The 20,304-nt window shown below is 51.1% G+C and overlaps 1 protein-coding gene across 2 annotated transcripts in view; it reads left to right on the top strand.

The window, feature by feature from the left end:
- Atp2a3 (ATPase sarcoplasmic/endoplasmic reticulum Ca2+ transporting 3) overlaps positions 1-14,456 on the top strand; it is a 32,567-nt gene extending 18,111 nt beyond the window's left edge. The window contains exons 13-22 of one of the 2 annotated variants that reach the window (XM_005349615.2): positions 733-951; positions 1,048-1,383; positions 2,406-2,626; positions 3,327-3,529; positions 4,101-4,186; positions 8,449-8,582; positions 9,392-9,509; positions 9,848-9,965; positions 10,345-10,414; positions 13,093-14,456. In XM_005349615.2, coding sequence (XP_005349672.1) covers positions 733-951; positions 1,048-1,383; positions 2,406-2,626; positions 3,327-3,529; positions 4,101-4,186; positions 8,449-8,582; positions 9,392-9,509; positions 9,848-9,965; positions 10,345-10,414; positions 13,093-13,156 — 1,569 coding nt within the window. In that variant the 3' untranslated portion in view covers positions 13,157-14,456. The remainder of the gene's footprint in view (positions 1-732; positions 952-1,047; positions 1,384-2,405; positions 2,627-3,326; positions 3,530-4,100; positions 4,187-8,448; positions 8,583-9,391; positions 9,510-9,847; positions 9,966-10,344; positions 10,415-13,092) is intronic. The other variant, XM_005349616.2, reaches the window with a different exon arrangement.
- The last annotated feature ends 5,848 nt before the right edge of the window (positions 14,457-20,304 follow it).

Here is a 20,304-nt window from a genome sequence, read left to right as displayed (position 1 = left end):
TTTTTTTTTTTTTTGGAAGCTGACACCCGGGAAGGGAAAGGAGCAGCTCCCATCTCAGTTCTACAGGTTGCTTTCAAACCAACAGAAGGATCCCATTCCTGGCTTCATCCTACAGTGCAGGTCCTAGTGCCTGTGAAATGACAGGGCTTCCATCCTGGGAACCCTGGCCACTTAGAGAAGGTAGCCCCTGGGTTTTAGGCTAAGGGAGAGGAAGATGCCAGTCCTAGGCCCAGGGGAGACCCTGATGAATCTGAGAAGTCAGTTACCCTTCGCCCTGGACCAAAGCTACACTGCCAGGGTCACACTTGCCATTCTCCATGCCTGTCTTTCTATGCCCTGGTGGGACTCGGCATGCCTATTTGCTGCTATGGGGCCCTTGTAAAATGGGAATTCCAGTGATACCTGGCAGACAAGTAGGGGCACAGATTCTCATGGGAGATGCAGACCCTAACCAGACCTTCAAATGCTGCAGCAAGCCTTCTCAGTTGTCGCCTGGTAGAGGTAGAGGCAGAGGCCACTAAGTGGGTGGCTGTGATCTCACCTGCCCGCCCCTTTAAGTTTTCTCATAGTGAGGCCCAACAGGTTCCCCCTCTTACAGAGAATGGTTCTCTCCCTTTGTATGAGCCCTTGGTTGGCCTTTCTCCATAGCGGCTTGCCGTTTTCTCTGCTGAGCAGCAAGGAGGGCCAGGGTCCTGGCTGATAGAGTTGACTCTTCCCCCCTTTCCTCTGCAGGGAGCTCCTGAGAGTGTAATTGAGCGCTGTACCTCAGTCCGCGTGGGGAGCCGAACAGCACCCCTGAACGCCACCTCCAGAGAACATATTCTGGCCAAGATCCGGGATTGGGGCTCAGGCTCTGACACATTGCGCTGCTTAGCCTTGGCTACCAGGGACACGCCCCCGAGGAAGGAGGACATGCAGTTGGATGACTGCAGCCAGTTTGTACAGTACGAGGTGGGTGCTGAGAGCCAGGTTCTTCTTGTGGTGTCTGGGCACCAGCCAGGTCAAGGATAGACTCAGGCTGTGCTTGCCTCTGCCCCCTCCCCACAGACAGACCTGACCTTCGTCGGCTGCGTGGGTATGTTAGACCCACCGAGACCAGAGGTGGCTGCCTGTATCACACGCTGCTCCCGGGCAGGCATTCGAGTCGTCATGATCACAGGAGACAACAAGGGCACAGCTGTAGCCATCTGCCGCCAACTTGGCATCTTTGAGGACACAGAGGATGTGTTGGGCAAGGCCTACACGGGTCGCGAATTTGATGACCTCAGCCCAGAAGAGCAGCGCCACGCTTGCCGCACCGCCCGCTGCTTTGCCCGGGTGGAGCCAGCACATAAGTCCCGCATCGTGGAGAACCTGCAGTCCTTTAATGAGATTACTGCCATGGTGAGGCTATGGGGTGGGGGGCAGGGGGTGGGGCCTGGGAGCTTCTCAGATTGGTTACAGCTGTCCCCTAGCTCTTACCCTCACCTTTGGCTTTTCCGCTGACCTTGATCTCCAACTTGTTTGGTTAATCTTTACCATCGAGGTTTACCCTAGCCCCTTGTTTACATTAAGCTTAATCCTGACACGGATTTAAGACTTGACCTGGTTGGTACACAACTGATCAAAGACATTGATTCCTTGACACTGTTCAATGTTCAGCTTTTTGCTGATTTCAATTTTAACCTGGTCTCTCATTCTGACCTTGCAACTCTAAACTTGACTATGATGTCACTGATCCTGAGAACAAATAACCTTGACTCTGACCTCTAGACAGCCTGAGTCCTGTCTAGATTCTGTTCTTCACCTTGACTCTAGTATGTATCTGACTCTTGACCTGGTCCACAACCATGACTTCATCTCTGAACTGATTTCAGCTCCTTCCCCCTAATCTCAGTTTGATGGTCTACTCTGTATCCAACTTGAATTTCATGCCTGTCTTCTGTGTTGGTCCACCTTATCCCTATCCCTGCCTCCTCATCTTCTCTGGACTTAGGCTTGGTCTCGTTCAATTTCACCCTCGCCCGCATCCTATGTCTTCTCTAACCTCATCTTCTAACTAATTGGTAAGACCATGCTTGGCTTCCCCTTCCTTCCTTGCTTTATTACACACACATGCTCATACACACACACATGTGCGCGCACACACATGCATGCAAGTGCACACGCTCAAGTGAAGATGGGGGGGCTGCTACAAGGGATAGAAACCAGAGCCCTCACTTTCTCTCTGAGTCACATCCCCTTCCCCTTGTGATCTTCCTACTTCTGTCTTATGAGTGACTCGGACTACAGGCTGGTTCTTGACTCCACCATTTCTTCTGTCCATCTGTCTGAGTCCTTGGGGACATCCCCTAACAGTAGAATTGCTTGGGATAAGAGGAAATAGACAAGTTTATCATGTGTGTCCTACCTGGCCTGGCCCACAGACTGGCGATGGGGTAAATGACGCACCAGCTCTGAAGAAGGCAGAGATTGGCATCGCCATGGGCTCAGGCACTGCTGTGGCCAAGTCAGCAGCAGAGATGGTACTATCCGATGACAACTTTGCCTCCATTGTGGCCGCAGTGGAGGAGGGCCGGGCCATCTACAACAACATGAAGCAATTCATCCGCTACCTCATCTCCTCTAATGTTGGCGAGGTTGTCTGGTGAGGCTCCATGCTCCCTCCTCCCAAACCCCTGTACCAAACAACTCTATGTCCCTGAGAAGGCTACCCCCCCCAACTCTGGTACACTCCAACATCCTCTACCATCCCTCCAGCCATGCGCTTCCTTCATCACTTCTCAACCTTGAGACCCATAAGAATGGAGAAGCAGCTTCGCCACAGGGCAACAGGGTGTCCACACGTATGCATGCATTGATCTGTGTGTATATGTAGAGTGTGTTCAGGTGAAAGGTCTGTGCTTAGGAATGCACTGTGCTCTTAAGCGTCATTGGGTATAAACACGAACAGAATGTATACCAGAGTGTGCTTATGTTCACATTTCTGTTTGCATGGGAGAGATGCCTGTTGGATTCTAGGAGCTTGTGTGTACTCAATGCATGTGGATTCTGCACCTTTGTACTTTGGGGCTAGCACATGGGTGATTGCTTGTGTTTCCTTGTTTATGTGATTGTGTGGCAGGTTGCAGGTGTTTATGCATGTCTGATGCTTAGCATGTGGTATGTGTGCACACACCAAATGTCCTTTGTTAGACACAGAGGGCAAATGTACCCAGTATGTTCTCGCCCTGGTGCTGCACAGGAAGATGTGGAGGGCCCCTCCTTCAGCCTGGAGTGAGAGGTAGAGCCAGCCCCTCTGTTGGTAGCTGGTCTGCTCGGGCTAGAGCCCGTGACTCTGGTTTTAGCATCTTTCTCACAGCAATTCTGGGCCTGCCTGAAGCCCTGATCCCTGTGCAACTGCTCTGGGTGAACCTGGTGACAGATGGCCTCCCAGCCACAGCACTTGGCTTCAACCCACCAGATCTGGACATCATGGAGAAGTTGCCTCGGAACCCCCGTGAGGCTCTCATCAGTGGCTGGCTTTTTTTCCGGTATTTGGCTATTGGAGGTGAGCTGGGTCCCAGACCGCAGGAGCATCCTAGGTTTGCAGACTGCAAATAGTGCAACTCAACCAGCTTCTGCTAACAGATTCTGTGGGCTCGTGTGACTGAGAAGACTAGGCACAGGGCATGGCTACTCTGTCACTCTGCCTGATTCAGATAGGACTTCTGACTAACCTGGAGCTTGCTTTTGGTGGGGGGTGGGCTGGGTAGACTGACTGGCCAGCAAGCTCCAGTTATCCTCCCATCCGTATCTTACAAACCCAATGTGCTGGGATTACCGGCACACACGGCCGCATCCAGCCTTTACATGGGAGACAGGCATCCAAATTCAGATCTTCATGATTCTGTCCAGAGTCATCTCCCCAGCAGAGGGAGATTTGGGGTTTATTTTTATAAAAGTCCCAGGCCTGTTTATTAGTGCAAATTAGATCAGTGTGGCAGATGAGAGTGCTACTCAGGGCCACCGTTGGCACAGGGAAGATGGCTTATGGAGGAAGAGGAAAATTCAAGGAGTGGTTGGGAAGCTGGCATGGACGCAAAGAATGTCACTTGCTGATTGCAATGTCTCCTCCACAGTGTATGTAGGTCTGGCTACGGTGGCTGCCGCCACCTGGTGGTTCCTGTACGATGCTGAGGGACCGCAAGTCACCTTCTATCAGCTGGTGAGCCAGTAGAGGCTAGGTGGGTGGGCTTATAGATTACGTGGTTGAGGGAGTTCTGGAGAGAGACTCAGCCTCCATGACCAGCCTGCAGCCGTCCTTTCCCATCCTTGGGTGTGGATACTATCCTTCAGGGAAGTAGCTTGGTTGGACCTGGAAGCCCACAGGGTCAATACAGCCCCCAGCTTAAGGAAACCCCACACAGCACAGTGTGGAACAGCCTTAGCATAGTTCAACTCTAGAAACAAGCCAGACACCCTCTCAGCTGCTGTCTGACCTTCTGGTCCTTTGCTTGAAGCAGACATCACAGAACAGTGGACAAGGGTAGTTGAAGAAGATGGGGCCCTTCCTTGATGGATGTCACCTGCATTATTGCAGAGGAGGTAGCCCTAGGACCATGTTTTGGTACCCAGCAGCCCTCAAACTCAGAGACCATCTCTTCCCCCACAATACAGAGCATAACCCATCCTCCTTCAGAGGCTAATATCTGTCCCCTCCTGTCCTCAGCCAGGGATCAGCTCCTGGCTGATCACCTCAGCACCTCTGGCTACCATGGTAGCTGTGGACTACAGCGTGGAACCGTGCCTCCACCCAATCACTGTCTGCTTCCACCCTTTAGACCAGTGGTTCTCAACCTTCTTAAAGCTGCAGCCCATTAATACCGTTCCTCAAGTTATGATGACCCCTCCAGGCATAAAATTATTTTCGTTGCTACTTCATAACTGTAATTTTGCTACTGTTATGAGTCGTAATGTAAATCTCTGATACGTAGAAACTTTGAAAAAGTTGTTTGACCCAGGGATCTCAACCCACAGGTTGAGAACCAACTGCTTTGAACCAAGGATTCCCAGATCTCCAGGGATTTCCTTCCTCTCTTCTGAGATCCCACCCCATGCACGCTGTTTACCTCTGCAGTTTTCATAGGCCCCATGCAAGCCATAAGGCCCACACCAAGGCTGTCTCCTTCCACACTGGCCTCATCTCAGATAGAGCGCCTGCCTGGTCGCTCAAGCTGACACCTAGGAGTCACATTAGACTAGCAGCCATCAGTCCCCAGTCAGCCTGATGTGCTGTGTTCTTCTCAACTGTCCTTAGGTCATCCCTTTTCTTACTCAGCCACTTGGTCAGAAAATACCCATCAAACATTCACTGTGGCCTGGGCACAAATTACTGAGGCTATAGGAATGCTGGTCAGGGGGTCTCTACAAAGAGCTGGCAGTCTGGGGGAGGGACTGTGGGAATGGGGAATCCTATTCAGGGTGGGAAGTGCTTCCGTGGGAGGTTTAGGCGGGACTTTAAGCTAGAGTCGCTGGTGTCTTTCTCCCTCTCTGTGTCTCTGTCTGGTATTTCTGTGTTTGTGTGGGCACATATGCATGTGTGTACAGAGGCCACGCTGGCGTCTCTCTCCCTCTCTGTATCTCTGTCTGGTATATATGTGTTTGTGTGGGCACACGTGCATGTGTGTGCAGAGGCCACGCTGGCATCTCTCTCCCTCTCTGTGTCTCTGTCTGGTATTTCTGTGTTTGTGTGGGCACATATGCATGTGTGTGCAGAGGCCAGAAGTTGACATTGGGTGTCTTCCTTGATTATTCTCAACCTCATTTTTTTGAGACAAGGTGTCTCACTGAACCTGGAGCTCATAGGTCCATAGATTCTACTAAGCTAGCTGGCCCCTGAACTCCAGGGGTCTGCCTGCCTCTGTTATCTTTCCAGCCTCAAGTTGTCAGATTTTAGGGGAGGGATCCTTGAGGAAGCTTCCAAAAGAGAACACTCTGATTCAAGACTTTTTAAAAAGTTTTTGTTGGTTTTTAATTTTTTGGGGGGTGGGAAAGGCTTGGTTTGTCAAGACAGGGTTTCTCTATGTAGCCCTGGCTGTCCTAAAACTTGCTCTATAGACCAGGTCAGCCTCGAACTCCCAGAGATCATCCTGCCTCTGCCTCCCAAATGCTGGGATTAAAGAAAAGTGCCACTATCGCCCGGCACTGGTTGTTTCTTGTTTTATATCTAGGTGTGTTTTGCTTGCTTGTATGTCTGTATGCCACATGTGTCCCTGGTGCCTGTGAAGGCCAGAAGAGGGAGTCAGATTCCTGGAATTGTAGTTACAGCTGTAACCTATCATGTGGATGCTCAGAGTTGAATCTGGGGTCTCTGAAGAGCAAGTGCTCTTAGCCACCAAGATAGCTCCAGCCTCCAGTTTCATGACTTCTCAAACTTTTTCTATTTGTAACTCCCTCTCGGGCAAGAAATTTTTATGACCCCAAGTATATAGATATTAAAATACGTGCACAAGTCAATTATTTATTAATAGTAAATCATGAGGAAATACATCTTAAAGTAATTCTACTAGCTGGGACCTTAATCCCAGCACCCAGGAGGCAGAGGCAGGTATATTCCTGGGAGTTCAGGATGAGTCCGGTCTACAAAACAAGCTGCAGGCCAGCCAGAGATACATAATGAGACCCTGTCTCAAACAACAACAGAAACAGACTGGAGAGATGGCATAGACATTAAAAACACTGACTGCTCTTGTAGAGGCCTGAGTCAGAGTCTCAGCAAACGTGTGATAACTAACAACTATCTGTAACTCCAGTTCCAGGGGATCTGATGGCCTCTGAGGGATCAAGCACACATGGTACACAGACATGCACGCAGGCAAAATACCCGAACACATAAAATTATACACATATACTATATATTTAAAGATCAGAACCAACAACAACACCTGTTTCTTTGGTATACATATAATTTCGCCATTAAAGAGGACCGTGAAGTGATGAGCTAATGAGCTGGACCCACTCACTCTCTCTGCTTTTGTATGGTCTAGGACCCAGATCCAGGGAATACTGTTGCCTGGTTTCAGGCTGGGGCTCCCACTTTGATTAACATAATCGAGACAGTACCCCACAGACATCCACAGGTCAACCCAGTCTACAAGCTCCCTCCAAGCGATTCTTTTTTTTTTTAAATATTTATTTATTTATTATGTATACAATATTCTGTCTGTATGCCTGCAGGCCAGAAGAGGGCGCCAGACCTCTTAACAGATGGTTGTGAGCCACCATGTGGTTGCTGGGAATTGAATTCAGGACCTTTGGAAGAGCAGGCAATGCTCTTAACCACTGAGCCATCTCTCCAGCCCCCTCCAAGCGATTCTAAGTTTCAAGTTGGTAGTAAAAATTACCCACCACACCCATACTCAGTCATGTGACCCCATAAAGGGTCTGACTCAGTTTCTGAAGCTGGGATTGGCCTGAGGACGTAGCTCAATTGGCAGAGTGTGACATAGCATGTGTGATACTCTGGGTTTGGTTCTCAGAGCACTGTAAACTGGGTATGTGGGCGGGGCACATGCCTGTAATCTCAGCTCTTACGAGAGATCTAGCCAAGCCACAGTTGTCAATAGTTTTTCTCCTGTGTGACAGCGGAAGCTCATGCACAGAGCCAACAATGCTGTATTTACTGCTAGGTCAGAACATCTGTCCCTGGACAGACCTCTCTTGTGTAGAGACAGCACAATGCCTAGTACTAAGCCCTGGCCTTAAAGATCTTCGGGCTCAGAGGAGACTTATAAGGATGGAATTATGTGTGGGAGACCCAGGCAGACTAACGGTTATGAATTGTTGGTTGCTGTCATCCCAATGGTGTGGGAAAGACCAAGTTGGTTCTCCCAGACATCCTCAGTTTGGCATCTTCCTGCAGGAGACACTGAGCAAGGCCAGTGAACAGAAAGAAAGCTCCCTTGGAGGGAGTGGAGCAGGGAGGCTTCCTTATGACACTAACAGCTCACTAATCACAGAGGAAGTGTGTGTTAAGGCCGAGCCCTGATAGAAAGCAGGGAGCAGGAAGTGAGGTAGGAATGGAACCTTGCATGATGACATTGAAGAGGGCACATGTGGGTTTTGTCTTCTTCTGAGGTCAGTTCTATTTAAGCAGAATTGTGTTGATCAATCTTGATGTGCTTTTGTATATTTATGGGGTCTCTTTGGATTCCCCCACTCAAATTCTTGCACTTCAGAGACCCAGGAATCCCAGCCTGAACCCTCCCCTAACCCCATGGGCTCTCAGTGTCTCCCCCAGCCTAATGTCAGCTACGCCCATGACCCACAAACAACCACCCCAGGACAGGCCCTCTCTGACCCATCCCTTGCAGAGCTGTACTCACTGGTCATCCTCAGGTGTGTCCAAAGTTAGGGCAAGGGTCCCCTCTCCTCCATCCAGCACCTCAGTAACAGTCATTCTCCTGGACTCTCTCACCTTGTTCTCAGAGGAACTTCCTGAAGTGCTCTGAAGACAACCCACTCTTTGCTGGCATCGACTGTGAGGTCTTTGAGTCCCGCTTCCCCACAACCATGGCCTTATCTGTGCTTGTGACCATTGAAATGTGCAATGCCCTCAACAGGTGAGCTGGGCAGAGGGATCCTGGGCTGGGATTAAGGGTCAGAAGGGTCCAAGACAGACTGGGGTCTACGATCAAAGGTACTGGGAATGGGGTCCAAGGAAATTAAAGACTGAGGTCTGCTGAGCTCACGGGAGCTCATGGCCACTGGGCCAACAGTTAGAGAGTCTGCATGGGACCGACCTAGGCCCTCTGTATGTGTGTGACAGTTGTGTAGCTTAGTCTCTTAGTAAGGCTTCTCACAGTGGGAGCAGGACCTTTCCCTGGCACTAAGCAGACTTTTGGTAGCCTGTTCCCCATGCTGGGTTAGGGGAGGAGCTCAGTCCTGCCTCAACTTGATGTGCCAGGCTTTGTGCAAGCCCATGGGAGGCCTGCCCCTTTCTGTATGGAGATGGAGGAGAAGATGGGGAAGGGGTAAAAATGGGAAAGGAAATGAGATGGGAGGAGAGGAGGAACAGGAAACCGGTTGGTATATAAAATAAATGAAAAAAGTTATTTAAATAAAAAAAAGAAAAAAGAAAAGATTGAGGTCTGTGGATCAGAGGCCCATGATGGGTTCTGAGAATCAGTAGGACCAGAATTGGGATTCAGGAGAGAAAGTTCTGGATTACAATGAAATGGAGGTCTAGGACTGAACCCGAGGGACAGAGAAAGTGGGCCCAAGCCCTGAGAGGAGCCTCTAGGGTAAATGAGCTGTGCAGAGAATACCCACTCTGGCTCTACAACCTAGGTAGTGAGGTGGTTGCTGAAGTGGGCGGGCCCACCGTGGCCTGATATCCTGTCCTGAGTGAGTCCCTGTGTGCCTTTGGCAGCGTCTCCGAGAACCAGTCACTGCTGCGCATGCCGCCCTGGCTGAACCCTTGGCTGCTGGGGGCTGTGGTCATGTCCATGGCCCTGCACTTCCTCATCCTTCTGGTGCCTCCTCTGCCTGTGAGTTGCCCCCACGCCTCCTCCTTCCTTGGACACTAGGGGTCTCCTCATTCCTAGGCCTGACTATAATGGAAGCCCCCTGAAGGACAGGAGAGACAGCAGGGGGAAATGTGGCAAGCCATCACCCCCCAGATAGGTCCCCACCTTCAGGAGACAGAAAAGGTGGAGCCCTCTCACTGAGGGAACTGACTGGGCGAGCAAGGGATAGCACATCCTTGGAGAAACCTCGTAGGTGAAGATGTGGCGGAAGGACATGCCCACAGAGCCCACTGGAGTCTGGGTGGGTGGCACAGATTCACAACTGGCAGCCTGTAACCGTGTCTCCCTGCCCCCACCAGCTCATTTTCCAGGTGACCCCACTGAGTGGTCGGCAGTGGGGGGTGGTGCTCCAGATGTCTCTGCCCGTCATCCTGCTCGATGAGGCCCTCAAATATCTGTCCAGGAATCACATGGATGGTAAGTGGGAGGCATGGCCCCTTCCATCTCCTCACCAGCTTCCCCCAACCTGCCTCTCCCCACCATGCTGCGGTGGATGCAAGGTACATGGTAGGAGAGCTATTTTTGGATTGTGACGTGGAGGACATAGAGGATCCTGGTGGCTGTGACCCAAGATGTTGCTGAGAGTTGTCTTGCACTGTAGGAACCTTGACTGGGCCTATTGGGAACACTGCTCAGGGCCACACCACTGCTGCTTCACTTGCGAGAACCCCCCCCCCCACACACACACACACTTCACCTCCACCCCTGCCACCTTACACACACAGAGGTGGATAAGATGCTGTGGTAGTCCTGACCTTGGCCTCTGACCTCCCTGTACTGGCCTGTCTTTATCCAGGTATTCTGACAATTGTGCAGGTCTGGAGTAGGCAACCACTGACCACTTCCGGGAGCCCATGCCATACTGGGTTGGCTTCTTGGTGTCACCTTATGGGTGGGAACAAGGGAGGGTCTGTCTTCATCCAGGAGCGATGGACAGTAGCAGGGCTGGGTGCGGAGAGGAGTCTACACTGCTGTGGAGAGATTGGGCCCAGCAACCAGCTAAGACTTTCTTTGGGCAACGGGGACTTTGGGGGCCACTTCTAGCTGGAATGTGACCCCTGATCCAGGAAATAGTGGAGGCTATAAATAAATTCCATGCCTGACATTCCATAAAGGCCCCCACAGCCCCCATGCTAACCAAATCTACTGGGTACTGAAAACAATTGTCTTTTTAAAAGGACCTCGATGAGCCTTTCCTTCTCTGGAGATGCTGGCCTCCCAGGTCTGTACAAGGAATGGCTAGACTCAAAGAGCCCAGGAGTGGAGCTGAGGGCAGCCGGACCAGGCCTTTCTGCCCCTCCATATATGGTTCATTTGGGCTCGTCCTGGGTGGACCTGGGAAAGGCCTTGAAGAAATGGGTATGAATGGCCAGGCGGTGGTGGTGTATGCCTTTAATCCCAGCACTTGGGAGGCAGAGGCAGGCGGATCTTTGTGAGTTCGAGGCCAGCCTGGTCTACAGGAGCTAGAAAAGAAATGGGTATAATGGGTATGACACTAGAATGTCATAACCAGCTCTCACTGGGCAGTGGTGGCACACTCCTTCAATCCCAGAACTCCCCAAACCATATGTGCCAGCTGGAACACATCAGCTAGACGTGGCACCAGCTGTACTCAGGTGTACCCAGACTGAACCGGAGCATCACTTGAACAGGAGTTCAAGACCCACTTGGGCAGTGTAATGAAAGCTTGTCTCTGTCCTACAATATTTACATAATGTTTTATCTTGGTTTTCTCTGAAAGATTCTAAAGGGAGACAGAGCTGTGGGTTCGAGACCAACCTTGTCTGCAGAGGGAGTTCTAGGACAGCTAGGACTAAACAGAGAAACCTATCTCTAGAAGCCAAAAATAAAGCGGGGGGTGGGGGGAGAGAAAGAATTCCAGCTCTGGGCAGACAGCACAGGAGGGTCCCCCAGGAAACCCTCCCTCTGTACTCAGCTCAACCTCCCCACCTTACTTGTGAAGCCTGCCCCCTAGAAACACGAGCATTTGGAGGCTGTTTTGTCTTCTTTGGGAGACATCGCTCATCCCTGGTGACCACAGCAGCCAAGGAGTTCAGCATGTTTTCTTGTGGAAATTTAAAAATGAAAAATGTCTCCCTATGGCTAAAATTTCTCATTCCCTTGGGGGAACCCTGTGTCTGGGATACAATTCCACACTGGATTCCTGGGCCCGATGGGAGGGCGGAGGCTAGATGGGGAGATTAGAGCCGCCCAGTTGGAGCTAAGGGTAATTGCTGGAAGATTCTAGATTAGAGTAGATTAAATAGACAAAGTGGAATCTGGCAGGGTAGGGGCTGAGGTGTCTCTACGGGAGCTGGTACCTGAAGTATAAAGGGGAAGCCCAGAGAACGCGGAAAAGCCGGTATGCCAAGATAAGGCCCTGGTTATTCTCAAGAAGTGGGGACCATAAAAGGTGTGTGGGCATGGGGCAGGGGGCTGTGACAACTAGCAACCTTCTGAGGTGATTGATATTAGAATAGAATATCAGCAAAAGAGATGCGAAGCCGGCCTGAGGAAGAAATCTTGGCCCAGGACGAACTGACCCAAGCCACACCTTTACTGACCTTTTTGACCTGAAATGGTGACCACCATGGTCTCGAGGAAGTTTTATTTGAGTGACCACAAGTCTTCAGAAGGGACCTGGGCTGGGCACCTGTGGCTGCCCCTGGGGAGTGATGTGCTTGCTGAAGTCCAGCCGGCTCTGCCTTGAGCCGGCAGGCGGCCACAATCCCTTGGGCCTCCTAACGCTGGGCAGGGCGGGGGTGAGAGAGGGGACCCTTTACGTTCCCAAGCCAGCTGAGTGGCCTTTTAGGGAAGTTTTACTGAGGCCTGACGGTTGTGGTTTCTCTGTGATTTACGAGGATGTGTCCTGAGGAGAATTGTGGATCTAGGGTCAGCCTTGGGACTGGGGGGGGGGGTCCTGTCTCTCCACCCTTGGCGCTACTCAGGTGTGACTGAGTGACTGTCAGGAAGCTGCAGGCTGGGATGGAGAAGCTGAGAGGGGATGGGTCTGGGAGAGTCCAAGGTACAAGGTGGACCCAGAATTCATCTAAGGACAGTGGAGCTACACGAAGGATGACGCGAAGGATGACGGGGCCAGATTGGGGATTTTGTGTGATGCCAGCAGTAGATGGGAGGTATTCAGGCAAGGCGGACTGGAGTTGGCCCCTTAGTCCTTGTATGGGCTGCAAAGGTAAAAGTCAGCTTGAGCGTGTTCAGTTGAAATCAGACCTTGTGGGATGGGGAGGAGGCAAGGAAGATCCCCTGCTTATGGATGGAACAGTGATGGGAACATTTTCCAAACAAAGAAATATGAGTGTTTTCTCTGAGAGTATTGTGGGACACACAGAGAGCGGCTGGATTCCTGGGGTTGGGGCTCAGTGAGGCTGGGGATAGACCAGGTATGGAAGGTTCCAGGCCATGGCAAGTGGGGGCTGGCCCTGGAGAAATGGAGGGCGAGAGGCTGAAGGGGGGGCTGAAAGGGCACCCTACATATCTCACTCCTCATCTTAATATGATTTCTCATATTATTTTTTTCCTCCAGAAAAAAAGGACCCGAAGTAAGTCCTGGGATCAGAGAGGAGTCTTCAGTATGGCCATCGGACTGATAGCGTCCAGGTGTTCATCCCAGTTCCCACCCCTGCCACCACACTCAGCCACCTGTCTACTGGACCCCGCTGGACATGACAGGCCTGAAAGAATGACCACCTCTAGGCCCAATCCCAGGTTCCTGCCTCCATTTCCATCCCTCCTTCCAGCTCTGGCCCAGAAATTGAGCCCAGGAGGGGCGGCTAAGAAGCCAGAGCTGGCTGCAGGGCCACCACACACTCCCCCACAGCTCTGCAACCTTTCCCCTGCTTGGAGGCTGGGCCTTTGCTCACTTAGTTCGCTTGGTCACTAGTGCCTCTGCCCTGATGGAGGGCTCATGGGGGCCTTCTTACAGACTCTGACCCCTTGCTTAGTTTGGGTCTGGAGCCTGAGCAGCTGTGGGAAGGAGAAGTCAGAGGGGACCATCTGGGCCCAGCTGTGCTCAGAAGAAGGGGCAGCCCCTTCCACTTGGCTCTGCCTCCACCAAGTCCACTCCTGAGAGCGGGAGCCTGTGTCTGTTTATATATGTGCCGGCTCCAGGGAGTTGAAGCATCACAGACAGATAGGAACACAAGAAGCAGAAGGAGGGGCTGGACCAGCCTGGGCTGACTGACTGGGCTCAACCCTATTCCCACCTCTCACTGTCCATGTCCCTGGTGCCTGAGACTCCAGACATCCCTGGGTCTATGTCAGCTTGTCCTGCCACACAGCCTGGTGTGAGGCCATGCCGCTCGCTGCAGGGCTGGGTGATTCTGAGTCTTCTGGACCCCTGGCATTACTCTTTGTCCCTCTCTTCCCACTGTACATATTTGAGTCAAAGAGTCGTCACTAGGATGGATGCTCCAAGAGGGACTGCCTAGCCCTACCTCCCCACCGAAAGAAAGCATCTCACGGGGATCTATCAGATGAACTGATTTTGGTGTTACTCGGTTTTTGTTGTTGCTGTCATTGTTGTTCCTCTCAACTCTGCTGTTGCTCCTTTGACAAAAACTAGCTAGGTGTCACAGAAAACAGAGTAAGTGCCTGTCTGCGTGAGTTAGCTCTTCCTTGAGTGTGAACAATGTGATTATTTTATATGTCAATCAAGATTCACATCACTGTCCTGACTTCCAGTACCAGAAGCCCCCTCAGCCTGCCTTGCCGACGGATGAACTCCGTGTTTGGTCGCCTACTCTCTTGCACGTCCTCCCTCCCCTCTGGCAGGTTTCTGGAGGGGCCTCAGAGAGAAACAGAGTTGGAGGGACGGCTTGACCTGAACGGAGCCCTGTGCCCACCTGCCGACATGCTTCCTGGTAGAGAAATAAAACGTGTGTCTGGGGGATTGGAGCTGTCGGCATCTTGTCTGAACGGTGGGCTCCTATCTCTGTGGCCACCAGGGACCCATCCACCCAGAACCCAGCAAAGTCCATGTCTGGGATCCCCACATTGCCAGGGTTCATCTCTTACTCAAAGATGGGGCTTTTAGAAACACTAAGTTAGAATCACAAAACCAGAGCCACACCCCAGTGGCAGAAATGGGGTGAGCCTGAGCCTGCTTCTTGCTCTGCTGGTTGGCAGTGCTCAACAGTTTAATCATGTATTTTATGATTAATATGTCACCTCCAGGGAAGAGGAGCTGGGGTAGGATGAGACAGAGCTGGGCCTGGAGCCTGCATTTCAGGAGCCCATGCACCTCAGAATCCCTGGCAAATGCCTGCCCTGTTACTTTCCCTGGGCTTTCTTGTCTGCTATGTTTTTATCCCCTCAGGCCTCCAGCAATCTATCTCACCTCAACGGTTTCTACCACTTTCCTCAGCTCCCACCACCCCAGGGTGTCTCTGTAATGGTGCCTAATATGAACCAGCTTCTGCAGGTGATCCTGGGAGGCAGCTGTAGGAAGGGACTAGCCATGTCTCTAAAGAGAAGGCTCACCATGAAGGATTAGCATTTATCCTCTATCTGGCTGTCCTGAGATGGAGACCCAGATACCTGGGCCCTGTTGTACAGGGAATGACTGTTATAGGCAGGACTGACTGCATCATTTACAGAACCCATTGCAAAGTGAAAACCTGGAACCCCCAAATTACTCACTGAACTGGGCTGCGCTCCAGCCAGCAAGAATAAAACAAAAACAAATTTTTAAAAACCCAAGGTACACCAAAAAAAAAAAAAAAAAGAAAGAAAGAAAAGAAGAGAAAAGGACTTAAGGCTGGGAAATGGTGGCGCACACCTTTAATCCCAGCACTCAGGAGACAGAGTCAGGCAGATCTCTGTCAGTTTGAGGCCAGCCTGGTCTACAAGAGCTAGTTCCAGGACAGGCTCCAAAACTACAGAGAAACCCTGTCTCAAAAAACAAAAACAAAAACCAAGCAAAAACAAACTAAAGCCCAAGGAACTACTGGGATGGGAATAGAAACCAGAGGTAGAGGAGTCTGAGACCCTAGTGTTGAGGAAGGAAGAAACCCGGGATTTCAGTGCCTAGTTCAGGGATTCTCTCTCCACATGTGGGCCCAGTGCTGATCCAAGTCGCATCCATGAAGCTAGTTGTGACAGAGGAGACAGCTCACAGCTCACACCCTGAGGAACTCACAAGGGTTTAACTTTCCAGCAGAATAGTTAGAAGTATTCTTGACCACACAGACATCGGTAAGGCCTCTCAAATATAAAACCCAGCGCTCCTCTCCTAGGGTCTTAAACAAGCCCCATGCCATGGAGAGGCTGAGGGCAGAGGCTCCAGCTATCAGATGAGGAACCCGTTGGAGGCGCTGTCTTTCTGGGTGTGGGAATGAGATAGCCTAAACCCCAAGGGAACTCACAGAGGAGGTGTGTGGCTCCAGCGTCTCCCACAATCCCTAGGGCATGGTGGCCTCTACCCCCACCAGGGCTTACCCAAATCCATCTCTGTCCAGCACACGGCATGGAGTCTACAACCCAAGGCTGGGCAGCCAAGCTAAACAGAGAGGTTTCCTCACCTCACCCAGGAGGGAATTCCCAGGCAATCCCAGCATACCCCTCTCTGGCTCCAAGGTGGCAGCTGCCAAGATGCCCCTGGGTCCCCTTGCTTCTCTGAGAACCAGGACTTTGTGCTCTCCAGGCCCCCTCTACGAGGGGGAGGGAGCAGGATGGAGCTATGTTATGTGACGTGGAAGGGGAAAATGAAAGACAGTAGGGAAGGGAATGTGGACATCAGAGACCTGAGCCCAAAAGGCTGCGTGCTGCAGACTACAGAGTCCTTCTACAGATGGACGGACCATCCGTGATATGTCTGCACAACAGGACATCTTCAGCAGCAAAGGCATACATGACCACACACATATAGAACCACATAAAGCCATTGTGATAAGTCAGCCATGGTGGTGCCCTTCTAAAAATCTCAGCACTAGAGAGTCTGGGGCAGGAGCATCGCAGCAAGGTCTGGGCCAGCCTGGACTACAAAGTGAAATCCTGTCTCAAATAAATAAAGAAATTATCTTTGTGTTGGATGAAAGAGACAAGACACTAAAAGCTCAGCCTATGTGCTTGCACCTCCATGAACTTCCACAGAAGGCAGGACAAATCTAAACGACCGCAGATCAGTGATTGCTGGATATAGGTGCTGGGGAAAGAGAGCCTGCAAAGGGCAAGGAGGAGCCCGTGGTGCACACTGTTAGTCCCAGCACTGAGGAGGCAGAAGCAGGAAGATCTCTGAGTTTGAGGCCAGCCTGGTCTGCAGGGCGACTTCCAGGACAGCCAGGACAACGCAGAGAAGGAATCAGGAGGCACCCTTCTAGAATGATGGGTCAGAAAGTAACTACATGTATTTGTCAGGACTCATAAAACTGTCAAAAGTGGAAACAAAAAAAAGTGAATTTCACCTCAACTTGGTTTTATTTAAAAAGGAAGGAAGGAAGGAAGGAAGGAAGGAAGGAAGGAAGGAAGGAAGGAAGGAAGGAAGGAAGGAAGGAAAGAAGCCAGAGGTGTAGCGTGGCTGGTAGAATGCTTGCCTGGCATGCACAACACCCTGAGTTTGTGATCTCCATCTCCACATAAACTAGCCTTGGTGGTATTTGTCCAGAATCCCAGCACTTCAGAAGTGGAAGCAGGAGGATCCAAAGTTCAAAGTCATTCCCCTTGCATGGCAAGTTCAAGGTCAGTCTGAGATGTATAAAAACTATATCTTAAATAAATAAGAATAAGAAGATATAATAAATGTTTATTTATATCTTAGAATAATAGGTAATAAGAAGGGGTAAGTGGACCTGTGCTACCTATGGCTGCCTCTGTCACAGCCTTGAGAAGTGTCAAAAAAACAAGCCTCTTGAATGAATGCTTAGTGTTGAAGAGACGGACCTACATCAGCCAGAAGCCCCTTACCACCAGACAGAAGAGGTCTGAGGGGAAAGACCCAAAAAAAATGGCAGTTGACTAGCAGATCATGATGCCTCAGACACTGAAGGACAGAAGTCAGCCTGGTCATAGCCCACAGTGGGAGGGAAGAGGTCTGGAAAATTTAGACAGTGAGGAAAAGCCAGCCCTTGGGGCCATGGCTGATACCCAACCTTCGCCATAGACCTCCCCTTGACTGCTAGGTCAAGAGCTCTGTTCCAATAGCATTGGAGGGGCTGTTGGATGTTGGGTGACTCTCTGAGGACACCAGGGCAGACCCATACAGTGTGAGAGTCAGATTGCCAGGGATAAGACTTTGGTACCCTGAGTGTGTAAAGATACAAGTTGGAATCGATGCCACCCACCCTGTTGAGGACTCAGGCTGCCCTCTGGGCTTGGGCAGTGACTCCAGGATGGGCACTGGCCCCCTCCATACCCACAGAGTGCTAAATTTAGCCAAGCAGGGGAGGTTGTCCTGGGGCCGAGTCCTTGGCAGCAGGGCCATGTCTCCCTAGAAGGCCCGGCCCAGAACCAGAGCTGGCCACATATCCTTTTGGCTTATAAGGCAGGACTGGCAGATCTTAAGTGCCGGAGTCTTTGGGTGGGACCTGGGCCAAGGCTTTAGACTTTGGGGAGCCTCTCTTCCAGCCACAAGCAAACTCAAGAACTACTTGTTCCATGACCTTTGACCAGGTGTTCAACTTCCAGAACCTTGGATTCTGCATCTGTATAATGGGCCTTCCACTATCTGCTTTACAGGGCCATGGTGAAGAAAAGGCTGGTAAACTCCATTGGGTGGCATTCTGACATCTGTTCTACCTACCTGCGCCTACAAAGGCTAGGGCCACAGGTGTCTGTTCCCTAAGAGTGAGCCAGTGCAAGAGACATTTACCGTGTGTGCATGTGTGTGTGTGCAGATGTGTGTGTGTGTGCATGTGGAGGCCGCAGGTCAATATCAAATGTCTTCCTCGGCGGCTTGCCATCTTATTTTTTGAAACAGGTTTTTTTCATTGAACGTAGAGGGCACAGATTGAGCTTTGATGGCTGGCCAATGAGCTCTAGGGGTCTGCCTATCTCCACTCGCCCAGCCCTGGGATTACAGATGCAGCTGCTGAGCCCCCACAAGTGGTGGGATTAGAACTCGCGTCTTCATGCATGCACTCCTGAGCCCGCCCTATAGTCTCATGTGGTTAGTTCACTTTTGCAGGGTTATTATCAAGAAAAGAAGGTTATGCTGGGCCGTGATGGCTTGCTTACAACTTTAATCCCAGCACCCAGGAAGCAGAGACAGGCAGTTGTTTGTGAGTTTGAGGCCAGCCTGGTCTACAATGCAAGTTCCAGGACAGCCAAAGCCATTGCATAGAGAAACTCTATCCAAAAACATTTTTTAAAAAGAAAAGTAAAGAAGGAAAAATTAAGTTGTGTCCTTGACCCCACCTTGGGTCTTCTCGTACCTTCTAGTACCTTCTAGTACCTTCTAGTCCTCTCTGTCATATTTCCAGAGAGCCAGCGCTCATGCCCAGGCTGTAGCAGATGCAGCCCCAACAGTCTGTCCAGCAAGCTATAATGGGCATGGGGTGAGAAGGGAGAGGAAGAAAAGGAAGTGGAAGAAGAAGAGGAAGAGAAAGGAGAATGGGGAGAAAGAGGAGAAGGAGAGAGAGAAGGGAGGAAGAAGGGAGGTGAGGAAGATGAGGAGGGAGAAGGTGGTGGTGGCATGAAGCAGCCAATGACTGCAGGACAATGACTTCCTTCCTCTTCCTGTCTTCTGTCCATCCTTTCTCTTCTCCCTCATTTGGTGTGAGTGCCACGGAGGAGGGTACAGGTATGGCTCAGTGTCAGCCCCCACCCACTCCTATCACAAGTGGCCCCTCTCCTGGGGCTCCTCTTCCAACAGCTGGACATGAAGTCATAAAATCAGCTGGGAGAGGGGCAGGCCTTTTTGTTTGGGGTCAAGACAAGGTCAAGGAGCCTGCTGTGGCTCTGGCTCCTTAGGGGGAAAAAAAAAAACAAAAACGAAGGATGTGGTTCTCACCACCCTGACAGTGGCGTCAGACAGTTGTAAGAGTTCCTACTGGAATGTCAATGGTGTGTGTGTCTGTGTGTCTGTGTGTGTGTGTGTTCTATTCAAGAGTGAGGGATTGGTCCTGGGTGCTGGGACAGGGCACCCAGAAAGCAGCCCTGCTTGCACAGGGGCTTGGAGCCCTGCTCAGGGCTGTTTGCTTCCTGCAAGTAGCTTATGAGGAAGAAGATTGTTAATCAGTACTTAGGGTGGGTCAGCTTGGCCTGGGGTGTAGGCCAGTGAAGGTTACCAAGGAGGTCTGTGTTTCAAGAGGTTCTTTTGTAGGCCCAGAATGAGATGAGCTAGCCTCACGCCTAGGTCTTGGGACCCCTATGCTCAGGGTCTGGGTTACTATTGAGGAAGGTGAGGGTTGCACTGGATAGACCTGCACCCCGAACTCAACAGTGGTTTCAAATTCTGTCTCGGGGGTTGCTGGGACCCATCCCCTAAGGACTTCACTCTGTGAGGAAAGTCTTACATTGTCCCCAAGCTCTCAACAAGTAGCAAAGCTGCAAATATTAGGCTTTCCCAGCTGTCTTAATACTCCGTAGAGATGTGTGACCCTAGTCTTATCTAGACATCAGCCTCCATGCCCTTTCTGGAGGCAGGGACGGGGTAGGAGTGGTATCAGGAGGTACAGTCAAGCAGGCTGGATAGAGGGAGAGAAAGGCTGAAGATGGAGAAGCCAGCCTGATGCTGAAGTTTATGGATGTAAACCAGGCCTGGATTTGAAGGGACTGGTGGACACGGGCGTCCAAGGGCGGT

The sequence above is a fragment of the Microtus ochrogaster genome, chromosome 7, assembly GCF_000317375.1.
Source record: "Microtus ochrogaster isolate Prairie Vole_2 chromosome 7, MicOch1.0, whole genome shotgun sequence".
NCBI classification, from domain to species: domain Eukaryota; kingdom Metazoa; phylum Chordata; class Mammalia; order Rodentia; family Cricetidae; genus Microtus; species Microtus ochrogaster.
The sequence above is the reverse complement of the archived record's forward strand: the minus strand, read 5'-3'. Positions and strand labels throughout refer to the sequence as shown.